A 22,486-nucleotide genomic window follows, 5' to 3' on the forward strand; every position below is an offset into this window, starting at 1 on the left:
ATAGTATTCTGTCTACATTTTCCGTCTCGGCATCAGGAACGTGCGGACAACAAGGTATACTTAAAACTTCTTTTCTCCGACGGACTCGAATCGATTTTTACTTAACACTTACTCCTCTGCTATCTGACTTGGTCCATTTCTTTAAAACCCGTCTTATCTGGTAAAATTCTTAAATTATGCCGGATTTGTACCTCTTACCCGTAACCGTAGGGAGGATAGTCTCTTAAGACAAATTGAGCGAACATATATAATACCCCAGTATTCAACCTCCCCTGTTATAAGAGTTTAAGGCCCTGCTAAAAATAAGCATCCATATATTTGGGAGGGCTCATCGACTTTTACCCAACCCATAGGGACCCAAAACAGAGAGGTAAAATAAATTTTTGTTATATCACCTAAATCTTAATCACTGGGAATATAGCGTCTCTTAAGGGGGTTTACTTACTAATCCGATTGTTCACAAACCATTATCTCAAGAGTGGAAACCCTTCGGTCTTTTTATTTTTATAGTAGGCGTTTATTCCTTTAGTATACGAGTCTAAGTTGGATAGGGAGGTGTGGCGCTTTACCGAGCCTACAACCGCTTCGGTTTCGATCACAAGTATCGTTTGTCTTTTTTCTCCCTATCCCCCGGTAGGCGAACAGGCAACACCGGGAACACATCTGATTTACCAAACCTATAGTACAATAAACAATTATGGGGAAGTCGACAACCTAGACTTTACGTCTTCAGAGGTTTGTAAACTCTATAATAAGTGGTAGGGTTTTAGAGGAGTTCTGAAGGTAGTCCATAAAAAGGTAAGTTAGGACAGTTTCCGGAAAAACGTCGTAGGTTGCTGTCCCAAACCGCCACAGAAAGTGTAGTGAGGAAAGTACCTTCATATAATGCGTCGAGACGGCTTATAATCCTTTTCGAACTGCGGGAACTTGCTTCCGGTAAGCCAGAACCTCTAATTCCTTACCATGTTATACTAAGATGCGGAAGAGGCGGTTTCAAAATGTGTCTTAAAAACATTAGTGTTGTGTCAATTCCTACCCTTGCTATCCTGGGGAAAAGACAACACCAAATGGTCCCGAACCCTGTCGCACTATTAACCGTCGGGCATTTCTCACCACCGTTCTCATGCGGTTGAGTATACGGAGAAGTTGTTGTATGAGATTATCTCCCCCCCCTCATCAAACAGACCTTGTAAATATTAGAGGATATCCTAGGGTAGACAGGAACGCACAGAAGCGAATAGTATAAGGGGTTCCGAAGGGGCTTAAAGGAATGTCAATTTATACGGTAAGTCAGAATAGAACCGAGACAGTATTCAACCCTAAAAGATTGACTAGGATGTTCCTAAGTCTACATTGACTCCATAATAGACCCATAAGACTTCGATATTTCCCCTAAGCACTATAAGATTTCCTCCTCAAATAAAGTCGACTAGATTGACATACCAAAGGCAATAGATTAAACTAACCAAATATCCGAGATAGGCTAACCGTTAAATAGAAGATAATGAGGTACCCGTCTTCGAACGGTTCCGAAACGGTGGGAACCAGGACATTTCTAACGGAATTGGTTTTCCTCCAAACGAGCGTTAAAATTGATTTTTCGTTATCGAGAATATGAGATCGCAGGGTTTCTTCCCGAGAATACAAAAGGACCTCAATGTCATCCTGAGAATGAGAACACAGATCAACCAGGTCGCAAGTAATGGACTTCAGACCTCCGTCGTGCGCAAATCGCCAGTGAGAAGTCTCTGGTGTAACCTCTGGCAGTCTGAGAACGAAGAGACAGACAGCTTGCTGTTGTGTACATAATTTGTAGGTACATCAAATATAAATTTCTCGTCGAAAACTAGATACTGACGAAGTGGGATAATTTCTGAAAATCTCAACAACTCGCACATCACACCGCAAAGACGACCAATTTAATAAAGCAGCAAAGTACTATAAGCGTTCCGCAAGAACTGTTACAAGGATTGGTCAGATTTATACATAGGTTAAGTCGAAGGCCCGAACGAGACAGTATCTACTCCTAAAGATTGACGTAGTCGTTAACAGATCGACTATGCAAACAATGTATATTCTGAGAAAGTGTTGCTTTATCTTTATGATACAAAACTAATCCCATAGACTTCAAGTACCTAATCTACAATTGTATTATTGGGCAGCGCAGCTGCGCACAGCCATGTTTTACTTCTCCTCCTCTGACCCTCCAGCATGGCTAGCCATTGAACGCAATACAGCACCGGGCCTATCCCTCCAGTCATATATCTACTCTGCTCATGCTAAAAATAAAAAAAAAACAGACAAAAAACCCATTTGTTAAAAATACTCTTTCTGTTTGGCATAAAGCACATGTCTATATATAGTAGATGCTCCCAAACTATACCAGTTCTCCCCAATATGGGGTAATGACAACTTTGTCCCCGGAAGAGCGGATGGGGGATTCAAAAAATGGGTTGCCAAGAGTCTGAGTAAAATAAAGGACTTGTATACAGAAGGAAAACTTATGTCCTTTGATCAGTTGGTTCATAGATATGCCATCCCTAGAAGCCACTTCTTTAAATTCCTGCAGTTAAGGAGCTTCATATCAGCACAGACTAAATGCTTAGATGAGCCACCCTTGTCAGTTGTGGAGAGGGCCACTCTAAATTATATGGATGCTCGAGGCCAACTATCAGTCATTTATGTTCTGCTGCGGTCCAAATCAAAGGACAACTCACACTCAAGACTCAATGCTTGGAGAGATGATTTGAAAGTAGACATTACAGAGACTGAGTGGGAAAATGCTTGTTTAAAGGCACAAACCCAGACTATAAACACTGCACTGAAACTGATACAATATAAATGGCTGTTCAGAACCTATGTTACACCTGTTAAACTGAATCTGTATAATCCTAACATTCCTGATAACTGTTCCACATGTGACGATAATGTTGGTACTCTGTTGCACTGTATGCGGGAATGCCAACAAATCCAATCATTCTGGAAAGATATAGAGTGGCGAACTCACGCCCATCTACTTCCGGTCCATGGGACCTTATTTCGGAAAAATTATGTATTGAAATCAATGAAGAGAGAAAACTTATCTTTCGATCCCGTTTGAATTGTGCCATGAATTACAAAAAAGTCACAGTTTGTCGTAAAACTGTTGAAATATAAGACTATGAAAAAATACGCAACTAGAAAGACTACAAATCCCAGAGTCATGACGTAAGTGATGTCATAACTGATGTCACAATTGTTTTCCTCCACCAAATAAGAGATAGCTAAGATAAGTTTAACAAGATGCCTGTGTGCTTAGTACCAGGTTGTTATCAAACAAGCAATGGGTCTTGCTCGTTCTTTCGCTTCCCGTCTGATGAAAGGACCAGGAGTGGCTGGATCAAGTTAGCTACCTAGCTAATAGCTAGCACGTTAGTTAGCATTACAGCCTTAGCATTGTCTTATTAGCCTTAACATGAAGAAGTAACATCAAGTAACCCAAAATGTTAAACAGTAAGAGTAGTAGTCATATTTCGTGAACCATTTGAAGAGTACTGTCACACCGGTGTGATCATTCTATAATACACAATTTAAGCTCGGGGGAGAAATGCTAACGCTACATTAGCATCTGCGATCTTTTCTACTTCACGCTATCTGCACAAATGGTTGACATTAAACATTAAAAAGACCAGACAGTTCAGAGAGGATCAAAGGATGACATTCTTCTGGACGTGTTTCATTGTGGTGATAGTGAGGGTAGTCAATCCTTTTGTTGACAAGACAGTAGTGACGGCCATCTTGGTGACGTGTGTTGTTCTGCTAGACCGGAGCAAGCCCCCATGAAGTGCGCCGGACTCTGAGTAGAATATTCGTTGTGGCTAAACGGCGGTACTACACTTCCTTTAGGTTGCTGGGCCCGGAAACACTTTTTCCCATTGACTTACATGGGGAAAGAATGGTCTGTAAATCGTTGGATAATTGTTTTTAAACTTTAAAAACAATTATCCAACGATTTACAGACCATTCTTTCCCCATGTAAGTCAATGGGAAAAAGTGTTTCCGGGCCCAGCAACCTAAAGGAAGTGTAGNCTCTGATATGCTTTTGTAAAGTGTATCCTGTTTGACTTCCTCACAATCCAACAAGCAGCTTGGAAAATGACACACACGCACACACACACACACACACACACACACACACACACACACACACACACACACACACACACACACACACACAGNTCCAAGCTGCTTGTTGGATTGTGAGGAAGTCAAACAGGATACACTTTACAAAAGCATATCAGAGGCCTTAAGCAGGGGGGGGCGGGAAATGGAGAGTGTGTGAGGGAAGTTGTGCAAAGAAAGACAACAAAGCTAAGACCTCCTTCTCCTTCGCCTCCTTTACTCTTAGTGTAAGTTAGACCTGACTCTATAGTTGTTTTTTATGTAATGTACAGATAAATATGTTCATTGCACAGGTGTGTGTGCATGTCTCACCATCGGGGGAACACGCCGTTTTCTAAGCTGGTGGTTTGGCTGCGGAGCCATCGCCGCTGGTAACTGGACGCACAGCTGCTGGTGAGGGAGGAGCCGGGAGATGGGAAGGGGGTTATCAACAGGCTGCTCAGGGAAGCTAAAGGGGGAGGTGGAGGGATGGAGAGAAGGATCGGAGGGGGATAAGGGAGATGAGAGAAGGGAGGGGAAAATGAAGAGAATGAGGAGAAGGAGAACAGAAGGGAGGGAATGGTGGGTGACAAGAGAAGAAGGACAAGAGTGAGTCAGACAAGTGCGTAGGGCTTCTGAACAACACATTGCACACACACATTTCCACACAGAGATTGACAGATGTAACAAACTATAATCGATCTTACTCAGACGAGGCACGGGAAAAGGCACGAAGATACCCCTCTTTACACTTTCCCCTAATTATTAGATAGCTTTCTTATGAGATCTAATATAAGCCTGCTAGCGGTCACATGCTTTGACAACCTGGCTTTACACAAGGCTGATATAGTAATGACAAACCTACACGCGCACAATCAGGAGTTATTTACAGCCCCGGCAGCACGTGCTGGTCAATGGTCACATGAGTCAGTTGTGTCTGACCTTAACAGTGTTCAAAGAGATGAACAGGAGAGTGTGTGTGACGTATGAAGAGAGAACTGTGCTAGGTGAAGACGCAGCAGTAAAAGGGGACAATATGTATTTGGGATTTTTGCCACAGAGGGATGTGGGTCTATTTGTTTGTCAGTATTTGCTAAAGAACCTCACCCCATTGGGGAGGAGGGTGGGGAAAGGAGAGATGAGGACGAGGCTGGAATTAGAAGCTCATTTACTAGTAGCAGCTTTTCAGAGCTGCTATATTTAATCCTGCATGTGACCCGGGTTTGAGCAGAAAGCCCAATTCTCTTCATACCATTCATGCCAGTGGGGTATGGTGGTGTTTGTAGAGGGGGGGTGGGAGGGGAGTTTCCATTGCACAAGGTTTTCTGGACCCTAGATGCCACGTAAACACCTATAGGGTCCTCCTCGTATATTCTTTTTTGTGGTTTGACGTCAAAATACTTTGAGGGAATGGCGATGGAGAAGAAAACTGATTGCATACGAGTGAGATCAGTTGCAATCACATCTGCACACTTATTTAAATATATTGAATATGTTTATACAAATGCTAAACTTTTTACTGTGATATCTTGTTTCAATAGTTACTTCATCACTTTATTTATGTTGCATTATTATTTAATTTGTATTCTATTTTTATCTTGTGTAAATCCTGTTTTTCATTCTGACACTGTTGCTGCTATAAACGCCTGAAAAGGGGATAAATAAAGTTCCATCTTATCTAATCTTATTGTATCAAAGCTCAAGCATCACTGCTTAAAGAAGTGTTTTAACATTTAGGTGTATCATCCCTGTTGAAAAAAGGCTAGTTTGTGGGAACCTTTAATGTGTTTGAGGTAGGAGAGTGTTAAGAGTTATAAAATCCAATAATTTACATACTTAATCTTCCTTAAATTGACCTTGACCTCTTTGGTCCAGACAAGAATAAATGTGGACCCAATTCAAAGCGTGGCTGCACTGTAGGGCTGAGAGTCACATAGCTGTGCTCAGTGTAGGTCAATCCAAGCTTTACCTCCTAGTCTCATTAACATACCTGACCTGGCGATGCCGCTGTCCCTCTCGTCGTGAAGCCCTCGGCCAGGCATGTCCATGGGGTGACTGTGGCCTGCAGGAAAGGGTTGAGAGAGAGAAAGTGAAAAGGTTGGGTTAAAGGTAAAGGAAAAGGGTAAAGACAAGAGGGCCGAGGGAGACACAGATCAAAGGGGAGATGAAAGAAGGAAAGTGACACAGAATAACACGTGAGAAATTATATAAACAAAAACAGTACCAGCTTTATTTAGGGTTCTAACACTTAGCCTGAATATGCTAATCCACAAACAAATGTAGAGACTACAATTAGGATGCTTCACCTCCTCAACATCCTTTACCAAGATATGGCAAGAAAATTATCATCAAGAAACTGCAAGCATTCTTTTTACTATAAACTACTTTTGGACATGCAACCAGGAAATGTTATCTTACATCACTATACACTATATCTCCACCATTAGACCACAAATCACACAACTACTACATGTGAGGTTACTACAATAAAAAGGGGGATGTTTAATAATATCTAATGTCAAGTAGCTGTTACGGATTCATTTCAAAACGGCTGTTTGTTTTTGTTTCACCAAAAACAGGAAGTTCCACAAGTCAGACAAATAAAAAAGACACTACTGCTGTTTTAGGCTCACTGACTCACTGTGTAGCTATCTTCAGCAGCTGCCACAGCTTTGATGCTACTTTTTACAAGAGACACAGCACTATGAATGTCACCGAGCCCATTTGCCTATTCTCAAATGTCCTCCTCGTCAACACTTCAGTATCAAATTGGAAACATTGTAAAACTCCTAACAGCGGAGAGGTGTGAAGACCACTAACGCAGCATGTCAATGTGCCGTTAAAAAGGCATAGCTCCGGCTGGGATGATTAACGAGCAAGTCAACATGGGCTTTTGTTGCAAAGCGTTCAAATGTGTGTGTATACGGGCACTCCTGTGGCAATCTGCGCTTTATGGCCATACCAACATTGTATAACTACATGCCATGCCAGCCTATGGGTGCCCTGAACAGAATTGTGGGTAGGCAGCATCGTGCAGGGTATGGCTGGGCAATATGAACATTTTTTTAATTATCACAATAATCGATATTGTGGCAATATTGTACTGTTGACTATTTAGTGCTTTCACAAAAAAGTTCGCACAGTGAGATTTTTGATTATTATCAGTAATGTGGATATAATGGCTAAAATCTAATTATAAAAACAGCTAGCATAGTCGGGTAATTTCAGAAAATTACACCTCCTTACTGTAATGCAGGCTTTAAACCCAAGTCAAAGCCCCAGGTGGGATTATTATAACCAAAGTGTAGGACGATATGTAGTCTCAAATTACCAGATCAATACTATATTGATATATTGCCCACCCCTCTGGAATGCCTCGGTAAAAACTCCACACCAATTTGTAACAGCAAGGGTGGAGATTTTACCCCCATGTGACGGAGGGACAATTATTACATTCTTCTGACCTTTTGTTCTACTTCTGTTGGGGTTTAAGTTGAGTATATAACAGGTTTCCTTTTCGAAAAACAACTACCGCCAAGGTGCCCTTTAACCAGGCATTTCCCCACCAGCTGCTCAGATGAAGCGTTCGCTGACCCACAGCCGACTGTGTAACCGTCTGATGTGAATAGAGATGTTTACATACTTACTTAAACATTACTGCATCATTACAACGTTTTCTAATAAAGAATACGAAAGCAGACTACTGGTAGAATGTTGATTGATGTTGTGATGGTTGATGATTCAACGCACATAAATCCTTAAATCATCGAGATAAGTGAGTGTAGGAATGTTAGTGAAGAAGACAGAGAGAAGGAACTGTGAAACTCTAACTACAGCCCGACACCAGTGAGAAACCATGCATCACCTCTCTGTGTTTCATACACCTGCAAGCCTGGGTCAGATACATCTAGCATAGTTCTTATGGTGAGGGAGGTTCTTTTGTTTGACTAGGCAACAATTGGTGTTGTCTGGGTTCACTGCCAACTTCTAATCCAGAATGTGTAAATAAAAAGCTGTGGATGTCAGAGAATGGCATTTGCACCGTTATTTGGAGCCACTTTAGAGGATTTGAGTCAAAATGTCCAAATGAAACAAAGTAGGTGAAGACATCATCTTGTTTGGGAAGAACATGCCGACCACCTCAAAGAACATTTTCTGCAGCTTCTATCTGACCCAAGGTATTTACAGAAGTGCTGTGATATTGCATGCTGTGACTACTGCTACCACTTCCAGTGCAAGAATCACCACACAGGCATGCAGCCGCTGACAGTCAAGGCCTGTACAAACCCTACTACTGTCTACAGTCTACACACACGCATGCTACTGGCAGTCATGGCCAGCTTTAAGCGCCAACCTGAAAAGAAAGATGCGCTCTTGATGAGGCGCAGAGGGCCCTGTTCAGAGAAGGCCCGTCGCGGGCTGCACAGCTGAGAAAATCCTGCGCAGCACAGACAAAAACACGGAAAAGAAGAAAGGGAGGAAGAGGGAAAAGAAACAAAAAACATGAACTGTGGTTAGTGAATGAATAAGGAGGAAAGCTGGCTGCCTCCTGTTTTTCTGGCCAACTTATAGTCAAAAGAGTTGCAGGAGCTTTTTTAGTATGGATTCAAATATTGACCCTTCTCTGGTGGGTCAGTCAGTCATAGAGACAAAACAGAATGCTGGTATCACTCACAGAAAAGTAGGATAACAAACAAATAAATTATGATACGTTTAAGAGTTAATATATTTTGTCTTTTCTGCAAGGATGAGAGAGAAAATGCACCATAGGATCGAGTTTGCCAACTGCTCCTTCTATTCTTTTTTCTATATTCGTCTTTAAATTCAGAACATGTCACATCAGAGTTGTAAGGTGTTTGGTTTCAGTTTTTCAAACACAAGTGTTTTTTTTAAAGACTGAGTTTCTCCGTGAATAACAAGTAGAGTCATTATGCACTTCAAGTATGAGTCAGAGCAGGGATGCACTGTTACGTTGATACTTGATATGATAACAGTTGATTATGCAAATTGGCTGAACAATTAGGGGAGAGCTGTTGGCAGAGTCCATCCAGTAAAGAGCCAGGAAGCTACAAAACATCAGTTGAGGCATATCGCAGGTCTATCAAGGCACTAAAAGTGTGTAGATTTAAAAACATGTAAATTACAATTACTGCAGTAATTACAATATGTCGTACAGTTAAGGACCCCTCTATATAGTTGTTTGTGGGTAATTTCTTCAAGGGAGTTATAAGCACCGACTAAAAACTAAATGAGATCATGATTTTAAAAGTCATATGTGCTCTAGAAGTGTTTTCAAGAAAAAAGTGTTTGGCTATGACCATACAATAACAAACCTTTCACCTACTTTCTAATTAAGAGTTCACAAGTGAAGTGGAAAAAAAAGAAGATTGTCATTGTTGGCTGAAGAAGTTTTGGTGTGTGGCCCTGGGTTTCTATGGTTACCTATGTTCCCTAGCAGGCTGTTGGGCGCTGTGTTTTGATCGGGCCTCAGGGTGTTGCCGTCCTGTCCAATGAACTCTAGGCTGTCCTGTAGCCTAAGATCAGAAAACCAAGAAACAAAGAGGTTTATATGGATAATGTGCATGTAACAACAACACAATTATGCTGTTTATACACACTATATGCAAGTTAGAGAAACATATTTTAAAATGACTACAACTAGGGCACACAGTTTAGTACAAGAGTGTGTTTGAATAGATGGGGCAAATAGAGAGTATCCCAGGTTTATTTTAAAACAGGGAATATAAACAACCAAGACAGATACAACAGGAAAGAGAGGTGTGTGTGTGTGTGTGTGTGTGTGTGTGTGTGTGTGTGTGTGTGTGTGTGTGTGTGTGTGTGTGTGAAAACAAGACACCTACGAAAACTACACCTCAAATGTTTCATCTACCTATTAAATGGAATAAGAATTCTTTACATGGCAGTATCAACTGTGCAGAGTCGATGCATCGCTATTCTCTTTACCTGATCTGGTGGATTTTTAGCGTGGAGCCTTTGTAGCTCATCGCCACAGAACCAAACATCATTTCCCCCAGCATTACTACATCGGACGAACACCTCGAACCCTGGTGAGGAGAGGAGGAGCACAGAGGTTTTAGGTTGTTACCCTTAAAGAAAGATTAAGATGTTCTTGTCTAAATGGACCTCAAAGTATCGCTACAATCTACAGTGGCTATGTGAGTGTTTTCTGTGCATTCATGTTCACCAGCTGTGATATATGGATATTAAAACACATGACTTAAGGGGAGTGAATATGTAAAGGTATATTGAGAGTCTGTGTAACCTGGAAGCGGATGCCCGGCTCCTTAGGTTCCTTGGGTTCAGAGGTGCAGGAGGAGGAGCTGTCCAGAGAACTGCTGCTGCCTCCTGTAGGACGGAGCTGGCAGCATTTCCCGAACATCTTCCCCTGGCCCTCGGTGCTCTATGGGATCATGAACAAGAAATGCAGCATTAAATACCATGAATACAAGGTCCTCTAACTCTGCAGAAGGTTTAAGTTACGCTTGATACATATTAATGTTTTAAGCGTTCATTACTATGCATTGTCCCTGCCAAATACACGATGAAATGAAAAAATGGAATGAAGTGGTTTCAGAAAACCTTGTTCCCTTCATTCTAACGGTTCAATCCTCATTGCCCAAAGACATGTGTGTTTTTGCTGAGATTGAATAGATGGAAAAGCAGCCTTTTTTACGGCCATGTGTTACATCTAGGATGTAAACACACTTTTGTAACTTCTGAAAACATATGGTCTAAATATCTAAATCTAAAAAACTCTCCTCTTTATAACAGGCCAGTAGCAATGGCTCAAAGTATGAAGTTGCTTTTGGGACAAGGGAAAAAAGCAATGGGCAACAATTAATGTAGCAAAATGAGCTGGAACCCTATTTTGTGGAAATGAAGGACAGGACAGATGTAGACAGAATGTATGTTTAGCTCTAATTTAAAAAAAAAAGGGTGTGGAAACAGCCCGTACGCGTGGGAATAGATAAAGTCAAGAGGATTATATTGCAGAGGGACTTCACTAACATAGAGACAAGAGAAACCAGCTTCACCTCATTTCATGAACAACAAGAACAAGTGCCAAATATGAAAGTAGCTGGCCCGTATCAAGTTAAGAATTTAACTCAAGCTGAAGTTATAATGCTAAATTCTTCCAAACCCGTAAAAACCTGATCCAGACACAATTATGTAAACAGCAAACTAAAAGCAATGAGAGCTTAATCAGCCTGTGTCATGTGCCTTCTTAACTTGGCCGTCTATTCAAGGAGGAATGCATTTGGGAGCGGGGGGAGGGTGTGTTTTTTAGCTAGGCTCTGGTAATGGCTCACTTGAAAGCACTGTTGCTGCCAACGGAAGAATGGAAGAGAAAGGAAAGGAAACCGAGAGGGAGACGAAGAGAAGGAAGGAAGGCAGGGATTAGTGTTTTTGCTTCAACTTGTTCATTAAAAGTACATTTCATTCTGTAATATCAGACCTGTTGTAGGACACACAGGTCCTCATGCTAATAAAGCCATGCGGATCCGGAGCCAGAATGTGCTTGCGTGTGTACGTGTGTGTGTGAATGCGTCCGCTGCACTGCAGTGTGAGGTGTGTACACCGAGGCCAGCAGCATGTGACTGGCAGTCATATGACTCTTTCTGGAACTCGTGAGCGAGCAGCGCTGCAATCACTCCCCCCCTCCCTCCCCCTTTTTCTCTCTCACTCTCCCTCCACAACTTCATCCTTCTCCTAATATCCGCAGCTTGCTTCGTCTCTTTGAATACATGCATTTATTTTCCTGGATTCGTTATCTTCTTTAGATCCCTTCTTCCTAACAGACGATATTTTGTTGCTTTATTTGTAATTCCTTCTGACATGCATGCCCCATATATCCCGTGTTTCTCTATTCCTCATGCTCTCGATGCTGCGCTGCTTGTTCCTGCTGTGGATCTCTCTCAAATAAATTCCTCTGAGTTGACAAAAAACAACAACAAAATAGACTAAACAGAGCCATCATGTGATAGGAGTCACACAGTGGCTGGACAAGCCCTAACAAAGCAGAATCCAACACAAATATTAATGTCAGCCACTGAAACAGACTTTTTCAATTAATGTTTCTTTATTTAAAAGATCTCACTTTGAATGTATAGTATCACTTTGTAGGATGCATTCATTGTCTTACTGTGGTTTTATATCTGGCACCAGTACAATCTAAATGTAGAGCTTCAGTAAAATGAGAAAGCTAAGCAAACAGACAATCTAAGTTTCAATGTCATAACAAAGCAGGAGTGTGTGTCAGTGTGTATGTGTGATGGCAAGGTTATGAACATGATAATGATAGCAGATAGAGAAATACTGGTCATGGAAAAAAGAGACATGCCTAAGAGGAAGCAGAAAGACAGGTGAAACTCACAGGTGATGGAAAGATGATTACAAAAAAAGACAAACAGGAAGCACAGGCAGGTGTAGAGGGACAGTGTGAGGAAACTTTGAGACACAACAAAAACATGTTGAGTTTGGTAGAAAAAACTAAAGAAAGCATCTGAGGTAGAAAAAGATCAGGTAAGAGGTATAGTGAGAGTGGAAGAGGATATTTGAATAGGTAGAGAGACAGAGTGAAAGAAAGCCAGACTTTTATAAAATATTATAGAGATAAAGTAGGAAGTACCAAGTAAACCAGAACACTTGTTTAATCAAGCCGAGAGCACGATTAGGGCGTTCAGAGAACCAGAACTTAGAGGCAGGGGAAACCAGATTTAGAGTTTAGGGAGGGTAAGACCGAGCCAGAGTCATGGGGAGAAAGACGGAAAGACGTTGAGTGACAGGGCCGTCATGTGAGGATGAAAGAATGCTGCTTACACATGGGCTGTCAGCTGAGGCTATTATTATTGTAGATAAGAGCTCAAGAACAAAGCGGTCACACAGACGGGAACACGCAGCAGCGTTGGGAAAGTATAGGTCATGTTATTCAAAAAGCAACAGTTTGGGAGAGGCGAGACTAAACAAAAGCTGGTTATCTAAAAATAATTGATGCATTTAAAAAGCTATTGTTGCACACACCCTGATAAAAGGCCGTTTCACAGTTTTATCATTTTGCACTCAATGGACAACACACATTGACTAATCGTTTGCAATCATTATTTATCACAAGAGGACTAGACCTTTTCTTTTACAAACTACAGAAGAAGATGTCACTTTAAGATGACTTTGAGAAGTCATTTGAATCCTACAAAGCCATGGAAAATGCTGAATAACTAAAAAGGCACTGAGACTGCAGACCTCTGCTAGATCTGTTTGATGTAGTGACAAACATGTGTGTCTGCCATGTGATTCAGATATGTTTAAACCCTGCTGACAAGTTTCATAAAACATGTTCTGGTTTCCCGCTGACAAACAGAAAAATAAACCAACATAAATAGATATGAAATATATATAAATCAAATAAATGAGTGTGTGCTTAATAAACAAAAAACACACCCACAAAAAGAACGTGCACACTGTCCAACTGGGCAAATCCCCTGCCTTCCCCTCCTGATCCCTCGGTCAGACATTGTTAACAGAGAGGACGAGAGGCGTCCTGCAGGATGAGGTGCAGCTTGTGGCTTCTGAACATCATGAAATACTCAGTTGCTATGTTTGTACTCCTGACCCGTTAGCAAAGTGGTTATGGGGAACTCTAACATCCTAACACAACCTGTAACTAACGAGTAGTGTCTTTTCGCCATCTACAAAACCAAGGATGGGCCACCAAATGACAACACAAACACAAAACATGTGACTCACTGTGATGGGGGTTTCCTCCGTGCCCTTCTTTTTTGCATTGGAGTCGAAGAGGACATTTCTGCCACGCCTCTCACAGTCCTGATACACGATCAGCCGTATCTGACTGGGATCCAGCTGGGGGATAGGCCAGCTACATGGAGGCGAGAAGGAAGAGACGAGAGGTAATGGAAGAAGGGAGAAGGGGTCAGGAGAGAGGGAGTGAAGGCAAATGTGTGTGTGTGTGTGCGCTTACGTGTTGAGACAAAATAATGCAATTAGTATAAGTAGACAGACAAAGCAGCAGAGATGTGCGCATAAGAGAATATGAGGTCATGCTCCAGCAACAAATCACGTCCAAAACAGTCTGGCACAGCACTGCACTGCACTGGACGATGATACAATACAACTTTTTCCACTACAAAGATACAAACCTTTTAATTATGAAACGGATCTGGTTACAGCTTCACCCTATAGACCCATATTTTTCTATAACTTTCTAAATGGATTCAGCAGAACCAGAGCTAAAGTCTTTGTTCCTTCTTGAAACCTGTCACCTACATCCCCCACAATGCAACTCTGCCACGATCAGTTCAGTTCAGTTCAATTATGTTGGGTTATGCTCGTAGCAATGACTCAAGTGACATCAGATGAGGCAATTATCAGATTTCTGACATCTTTGTCTCGAGCCGAAAATACTTTATTGCTTTTCCCATGGTACTATTTCCCCAAACACGTGAACACTGACTTTGATGTGTTGACTTTACAGATGTGTCCTTTGAAGATGACAATTCTTGTTTAAAGAAGTATTTGTTGGGTATGAAACTCAAGCCGTGGTGGAGGTCCGAGTTACAATGTCTGCCATGTACCTGCCAGATATCCATGTAACCAGCAAACTGACTAGTCTCTGGGCATGATGGAAAAGTTCAAATGATGTACTAGAGAGCTTTAAATAAATCACTTTAAGCCTGTCATCCCTCCCGGTCGCACTGGGCATGGCCGAGCCAACAGCTTCCTTCCATAGCTACCATTCATTCATGGCTAAAGCAGTAGGGAGCAACAAAGACGCAGCGACACATATCAACAGATTTCCAGAGTAACAAGATAACAAGAAGCCACTCCAGACTCACTCAGCTGACTTCCTCCAAGATGGCTAAGATATGTGAAAAAAGTTCATGTTTGCAGCTTCTACATTCTAAGTTAGACATGTTCACTATGACCAGTCGAAGAGGGATAAAACAATAATAGAGACTTTGGGTATTACATTTTAAACTGATATAGACTATAGTAGTGGAACATTTATTCCGTTTAGAAACTCTGTCCAATAGTTAGGTAACAGTTAAGCTGTTTTCCCTGGCAGCCCCTGGTACATTGCAGTTGCTAGGTAACCTGTGGTATCATTCAGCTTATCTTATAAATGCTGCTTATCTTGGGCAATATTGTGAATGATGTCGTTCCATATTTACATTTTACTGTGGCTTCGGCACTCCCCTCAGCTTTTAGGGGGAAACTGGGTCCCGGGTTGATTTATTAGGGGCTATAAAAGATGACAATGAATTGGCCAAGCAGATAGAAGGTCAGGATGTCTGTCTGACCTGATGAGCAGATGGACAGAGCTGGACCTTAATATAGCCTTTTATTTGGGCGCAGGACAGCCCCCAAACACAAGTGTTTATAGTAAATGGGTTGGAGGGGAGAGGGGGCAACGGAACAGCTAAGTCCATTGCATTTGCCAATATAAAAAACCACAGGGAGCCCACATTTAAAAACAGCATCCCAGTTGTTAGAAGTAAACCTTGGCAGGGCAGGGAATACCTTTGTGTTGCTGTATGATTTGGTGTGTGTACGTAAAAGATAAAGTCTCAGTGTACATTCCGAGCTGCTATTTACCAAACACTGGTGCTTGCATTCTTTGGGCAAAATGATTGAGTCTTGCGGGGGAGTAGGAGGGACAGAGTCATGTGCTACAGTCTGCTGGGGTGTTAAGTTGTCAAACCAGAGTCATTTGTCAGATGGGGCCTTCAGAGGCAATCATACAAGAGTTTCTTTTTTTGGGGACCCATATGGGCAACATTGTTCCATAAGCTGCCTTGCCCTTTCTGAAACATCTCCAGCATTCAATCCAGTAGCTGAAGGATTGAGACGGCTGCCTACCAAAACCACCGTCTGAATTTAAACGAGGATGTGTGTGGCGAGTCACAGTGTTTCTCTGCATTGGTTGCCTAATAGTTGTCTTATACGGTTAAAACAACATTAAAAAAAGGGACCAAGCCAGATCAATGGTCTTTCGAAGAGAATGTTTTCCAAAATGTATTTTAAAAACATCTTAAGTTTTCTTATTCTAATTTCTTTTGGTGGGAAGACCCAACCTACCAAATTGAAATTGATAATTGGGTGACGAAGTGCGTGCCTGGCCTACATAATGAGCTCAAATTGCATTGTTTGAGGAAGGGTTGATATTGAGCTCATAGACTTGTGTGTAAGATTACACATTAGGCGGTGGTTTTAGTTTGTCACATGCCTCCTTGCAACTGGACTACTGCCTGTAGTGGTTTATTTATACATTCGACTTTACTGCTATTGGTTTCCATGTGTTCAGTTTTGGTTGACCAAACCACCCTCCATTAAGAGAAATATGTTTAAACGATTTAACACTTCTGAACCAATACTTTCCATTATATTAGCACTTTGAATGAGCAAAATGTGCTCAGAACTTGCGTGATCTCTTTATGACTCTGGCCAGAAATGCTACTGTATCGTTTGCACGTTCATAAATAAGGTTACGTATCGAATGAAGAGAACAGCCCAGAAGAGATTTGCATAATTAGACACCAAGTTCACTGCTTCCTTTGTTTTAAACATAACTGCAAAGAAGAAGGAATAGATACTGGATAGAGAGAAGATAGAAAAATGGTAATAAAGAGCAAGGGCCCTTATATAAGCATCAGAAAAAAGTGTAGCAAAATATTTCCTTTGTAAAGAAATGTGTTTAAGAAAGGAGAGAGAGAGAACATGCAGGTAATATTGAAATGTGTTGGCGAGCAAACTAGATTTGTGCTAGGATAATGAGAGAAAAGGTCATATAAAAACAGAAACACACAAACATCTGAGATACAGAGAAGTGCATTGAAAGAAAAACAAGGCAGCAAAGGAGGAAGTATGCCATCAGTGAGCTTGTGACAGTCAGAGCGCTGACAGAAGAGGGGAGTCATTCATAAAAGCAGCACATGACTTCATGACTGTTACATACTTGTACTGCTTTGACCTCAATTGTGTGAACCAAAACTGACTTAAACATTCTCTCATTAACATGCAGACAAGCAATTATCATTTTCTTGAACAACCGGTCTTGAAAAAAAAAATCCCTTGCAACTGTTTGTAAAGGGTAATTGAAAAAACACGATAACGAACAGGGCCTTAACCTTTTTGAAATTAATTCAGTTCCTGAAAAAAAATGGTATCCTTTCTGAGATCAGGGGTGTACTGTCAAACAGAAACTCTTTAAACTACAACTCCACCCAAACACCTAGCAACCCCACCGTTTTTTTTATCCACACATGCACATTAAAACATTACCACCTAACCCTCAAATCTACATTGACCTCAAATGATATTTCTTCAAAACTACATCCTTGTTACCTCAAAAGGAAAACGCTGCCAAGCTGGTACCAGCCACAGGTTGGTAACACTTCAGCAGAAGACAAAACTTTAAATGAAACAACTCCAAGAAAAACCTCCTTTGACCAACACTACCGAACACTGTAGATGTACCTAAGCCTGGTTAAATATTACCGACTCCTACCTGGGCATCATCGCGAGTCTGCCAGTCCTTTTCCAGCCCTCTCCCTCTCTCTCTCTCTACTCTTCTCTCTCTACTTCTCTCCTCTCCTCTCCTCTCCTCTGTCAGCCAAAGCAGGGTCTAAGAATAGTGGTGAACTAAATTCACACAACAACATGAGACTGTCAGGTGATCGCAGGAGCACTGTGTGTGCCGGACAGTACAGAGGGAGCAACAGCAGCGAGTCCGGACTGCTGACTGCCACAAAGCGCTGTGATAAGAGAGCGACAGTGGGGATCTGTTTGTCTGTTGTTTCTTAATCCAACGCCTTTTGTTTTCCACTCTCCATTGTGTTCCCTCGCTGCTTCTTTCTATCACACTTCCTTCGATCATTTGACGTATACCTCAAAGTGTTCCCTCAACAAAGAAGGCTTAGAATAAAGAGCAGGAAACAAATGTATTAAAGAAACCAGACTCTTAGGTGAAAGCCTCCCAAGACTTTGAGTAACTTGAATTCTTCCTTTAAAAAGAAGTGAGTCACAACATCTCAATTGATTATCATATAAGTTAATTGCCCTCTGTGACTCTGGGTGAAGTCTAAAGTTTTACGCTACATCATTTGATTAGTAGAGGGGCCTATAAATAAATGTTTCCACTATGAATTTGAAAATGTTTGAAAAAGGTGCCAGATAAATCTTTTAGAAAACAACTAATGCACGATTTCAAAATCAGATTCTATCTATGAGCTGATTGTATATTTTGATTGAAAATGCTGTTCTAATAGTAATGTAGTATAGACCTATACTGTATAAACTGACACATACTTCAATTGCAGTTATATTGCATATTTCTAGCTTTGGTTGATGCTCTTCTCCAAAGTTTCTGCACTTACACTGGTCCGTGTACAAAGATAGTACAATAACAACTATTTTATATTAAAAACTTTAAATCGCATAGAGTGCCGCAGTGAAGCGTCCTGAAACCCGGGAGTAAACTCCTTCCGGTTTCTTTGACAAAAACCAATGCAATTTCTCCATAGGATTTTGGAATAGCTGGAAATAAGGTCTGTGGTTGACACACTTAAGAGACTGATCACGTTTTGTTCAGCCGGATAATATCCACATGTCTACCCTACTTTTATAATCATAAATCTATCTATAAGATTTTTTTGTTGAAGGAACCGGAAGTGGTAAAATGCTAACTTACTTACTACATTTGACAGTGATAAAGTCTACAACAATGGGAAAACAGCACTGCTGCACCTGGCCGAGGTGTACGCTGATTAAGGTCACCCCAAGTTTCCCTCACTCCAGAGTCTGACATCAGCGTACCGACTGACCTCAAAGAACCCTCGCTCTCTCTCAAGTGTGTGTGTGTGTGTGTGTGTGTGTGTGTGTGTGTGTGTCAGAGAGACAGTTACATAAATATCCTCTGGCTGTAAGCTGTGTGACGTTCTTCCGGCTGTGTGTGACAGTGATTTCTGTAAGGTCTGCCATTTTACACTGTGTATCCAAATATATAAATTATTTTAGTAAGAAATCAATCATATATCACTTTCACCAGCATGTTTTCCTGTGACGCATCATGACAGTTTAGGGTAGATATGGTACTTTGATGTCAAACATTTGAAGCTATGACGGATGTGCACTACTACTACTACTACTTTAAGAAACATGCCCACATGACCACATGAGCACCTGACTACCTGCATACCTGCATCTTTCCCTGGTTATGTTGCATTAGAGACTTCTGCATTCCTGCAGTCACATGATTCTGAGTGGGGCAGGATGCTGCAACGCCCAGAGGTTACTGCAACCAAGTGCTAATAAAACATTCAAACATCTTCTGTTTAAGGGCTGCCTTCTCTTAGTCAATACATCGACTAATACGTTGTTTTGTTCTTAATCGACTAAGTTTTATTAAGTCGACTTAGACAATAGTTAATTCTCAAAAAGAGTCCAAGTCAGGTTGAAGTGCTCAAGACAAGAGTATGTATCATAAAGCAACAAAGATATGGTTTTTAAAATAATAATCAGTTTACTTTTGTAAAAATCCTGTTCAATGGTTGGTGAGAAACTGCTGGCTATTGGGATTTTGTGTCTAGTATTCCTGCATAGTGTCCAGAAACAAACGCTAAACGTATGTATTATGTAGTTAACTTTGCATTTGTGCATGTATTCTAATGTGCCAACTATTGCTTACTCCTGTGTCACAACTTATCTGAATCAACAACACATGACAGAAACTGAGTGTGAAGACACGGAGTAATGACTGTTTATCAAGAAGATCACATGAACGCACCATCAGGCTGAAAGGAGTGGAGGAAGCTGTGTAGAAGGTCGTATGGTCAAGTCTGGTAAAGGTGAATCAGATATTTGCCTTAGGAATCAGCTGGACAGAGGGTCATATGATAGACATGATTAATAACTGCTTACTCTTAAAGCAAAGTGATACCATCAGTCAGCACATCCTCCCCCCCCTCCCTCCTTGTCATGTCTCCCTTTCTCATCAGCTGAAAGTAGGCTAATTATTTAGGTGATGTGAGTCTTTGGTTTGACTTTCATATCCCACTATTTCTGCCCAGTATGATACGTTTTTTGAAAAAGGATGTATGTATAATTTCAGATTCAGAAATGTCCTTTTAATGGCTAAAACAAAGTTATTTCTCTATGGAAAATTTCATCCAAATCATAATCTAAGAACAGTTTTTCCATTTGAAAAATAGAGGTTTACTGGTCATTACAAGGGCCATAAATAAGATATTTACATTGATCAACAGCTCAAATAATGTTTTGGAAATTCAATAAACAACTCAATTTCATTATCATCCAAATCAATAAATACCTAAGTGCAAATGAAAGAAAATCTATCATGCCATCTTTTACATGATTTATATTGGGAATAGTTGGTTTCACTAAATAAACGAAGGAAACCAAAAGGTCTCCACTGGATGCTTAATGTTGTGCATAGGGATGTCCCGATCACCTTTTTTTGCTCCCGATCCGATCCCGATCATTTGATTTTGACAATCTGCCGATACCGATTTTTTCCGATCCGATCTTTATGCAATACATTAAGAGAAAAAAAGGTAACAGATAACGGCTGTTCATCCAACGCGATGAATTCAGCTATCTTGGCTGTTCTTTTTTTGGCCTTTTCACTGTTCTGGGGCAGTTTCGCTTTCCTTTTAAAAGTCTCTGAAAGTGTAGGTTGTTTCAGTGCCATTACCTGATTGGCCGCTGTGTACTCGTCATGTTGTTGTTTGTGTTTGTTTCTCAGGTGGTGTATTAAATTGGTCGTGTTGAACGTAGCTCTGTTCTTTCCACCACACGGAACCTCCGCCTTGCAAACATTGCATCTGGCTGTTACACTGCCTTCGCTTTCAATTTTATAATACTTCCAAACTCCTGACATTTTCTCTGTCCCGACTCCCGAGTCACCAGCTGAACGTAGCCTCTCGTTAGCTTACTGCTACTATTAGACACTGCGCCCTGCCCACTCTGTTGCCAGATTTGAGAGAAATAAGCAACCAGGTCTGAAAACAAGCCCAAAAGAAGCAACACATACATGATGTTGTGTAATTTTAAACCAAAACTAAGGCCTCAGGATGACTTTAAGACGTGAACATGGTCATTTTTATTTTGTAACATTAAATAAAATACAAATATTTAATAATAAAAAATAAAAAATCCCAATTTTTTTCTCCCGATTCCGATCTTTTGAAAATCACGTGATTGGCTCCGATCCCCGATCACGTGATCAGATCATCTCTAGTAAATACCCGATGTCTGCTTCCAGCTGTAGACCCAGTAGTTCCCCTTTAAATATACAGTATGCTTTTCAGTGCAGCTAAGTTGGGCTGAATTCATCTCTGGGATGTCCGGAGATGCAGTGAATCAAACCAGGTAAGAGTAAGCAGACAGCTATGAGTAAGGAAAATCTGCTAGTAGGCCACTAGGCTAATTTATGCTATTTAAATGCAGCGGCTCATCAACCCCAAGCAGGCAGTCCAACCTGAACGCACTTGTTTTTCATTATTCTTTCTCCACTCCCATCATTCAACCACCTCTCCAAGGTCTGTAAGTATCTCTTAAATGGTGGAGGGCTGCCCAGGTTCTACTTTGATTCCTTTCCAAACCCCTTTCCCTAACACACTAACACACATACGCTTGATCTTCCGAGCATCCTCTCCTCCTCTCTGGATTATCAGCACCATGATGCTTTAATTAGCGACTGTGGGATTGTCCTCGGCATCAATATTCCTCTTCTACTCTGTATTCATCAATTTTGCCTCTTTGACAAATCAGCGAAGCATCTGGGACGACAGCAGCCAGAGTGCCTGTAACCTGGAGGGCCGTGTGGAAGGAACTGGAGACAGATCTCGATCTCCTCGTTTGGAGGATTCAAAACTGTAGCTTTTTTAGTGGCCCAAAATGAATAAGGCCCGTGCATCTTAAAAATGGTTATTAACAGTTCGCGGCTTTGTTAAAACGCTTTTTCTAGCGGTGTCACAACATCCGGAGACTCGCTTTTTGCTCAATTGGCCATCGGAATGTAGCAATCATCAAATGTTTTACCCATATTTTCATCCCCCTGACTTGTATAATGAGATGCGAGCACTGAGCCGCCGAAATCCACAATATCCCAGCGCAGGATTTGATCCAGCAGGATTTGATCAACAGCTTTACACAGAATAGAAGTACAAAATAAATTGGACTTAAAAGGATGGGAGCTTTTGTCATGATTCTCTTCTGTGGGAACATAACCTGTAAACACCCATAAAGGCATAGGAAGAGAGACACATACTCATTTAAGCGGGGAAAAAGC

General features: G+C 41.2%; 1 protein-coding gene across 1 annotated transcript in view; it reads right to left on the reverse strand.

Annotated features, from left to right (window-relative positions):
* Positions 1–22,486, reverse strand: part of LOC104943232 (folliculin-interacting protein 1-like) — a 39,190-nt gene that overhangs the window by 14,683 nt on the left and 2,021 nt on the right. Inside the window, 7 exon segments of the mRNA XM_010768576.1 lie at positions 4,474–4,609; positions 6,131–6,202; positions 9,583–9,674; positions 10,031–10,103; positions 10,106–10,205; positions 10,424–10,561; positions 13,906–14,035. Coding sequence (XP_010766878.1) covers positions 4,474–4,609; positions 6,131–6,202; positions 9,583–9,674; positions 10,031–10,103; positions 10,106–10,205; positions 10,424–10,561; positions 13,906–14,035 — 741 coding nt within the window.

Source organism: Notothenia coriiceps, unplaced genomic scaffold (genome assembly GCF_000735185.1).
Source record: "Notothenia coriiceps isolate Sejong01 unplaced genomic scaffold, NC01 NC01_scaffold00005788, whole genome shotgun sequence".
In the NCBI taxonomy this organism is placed as follows: Eukaryota; Metazoa; Chordata; class Actinopteri; order Perciformes; family Nototheniidae; genus Notothenia; species Notothenia coriiceps.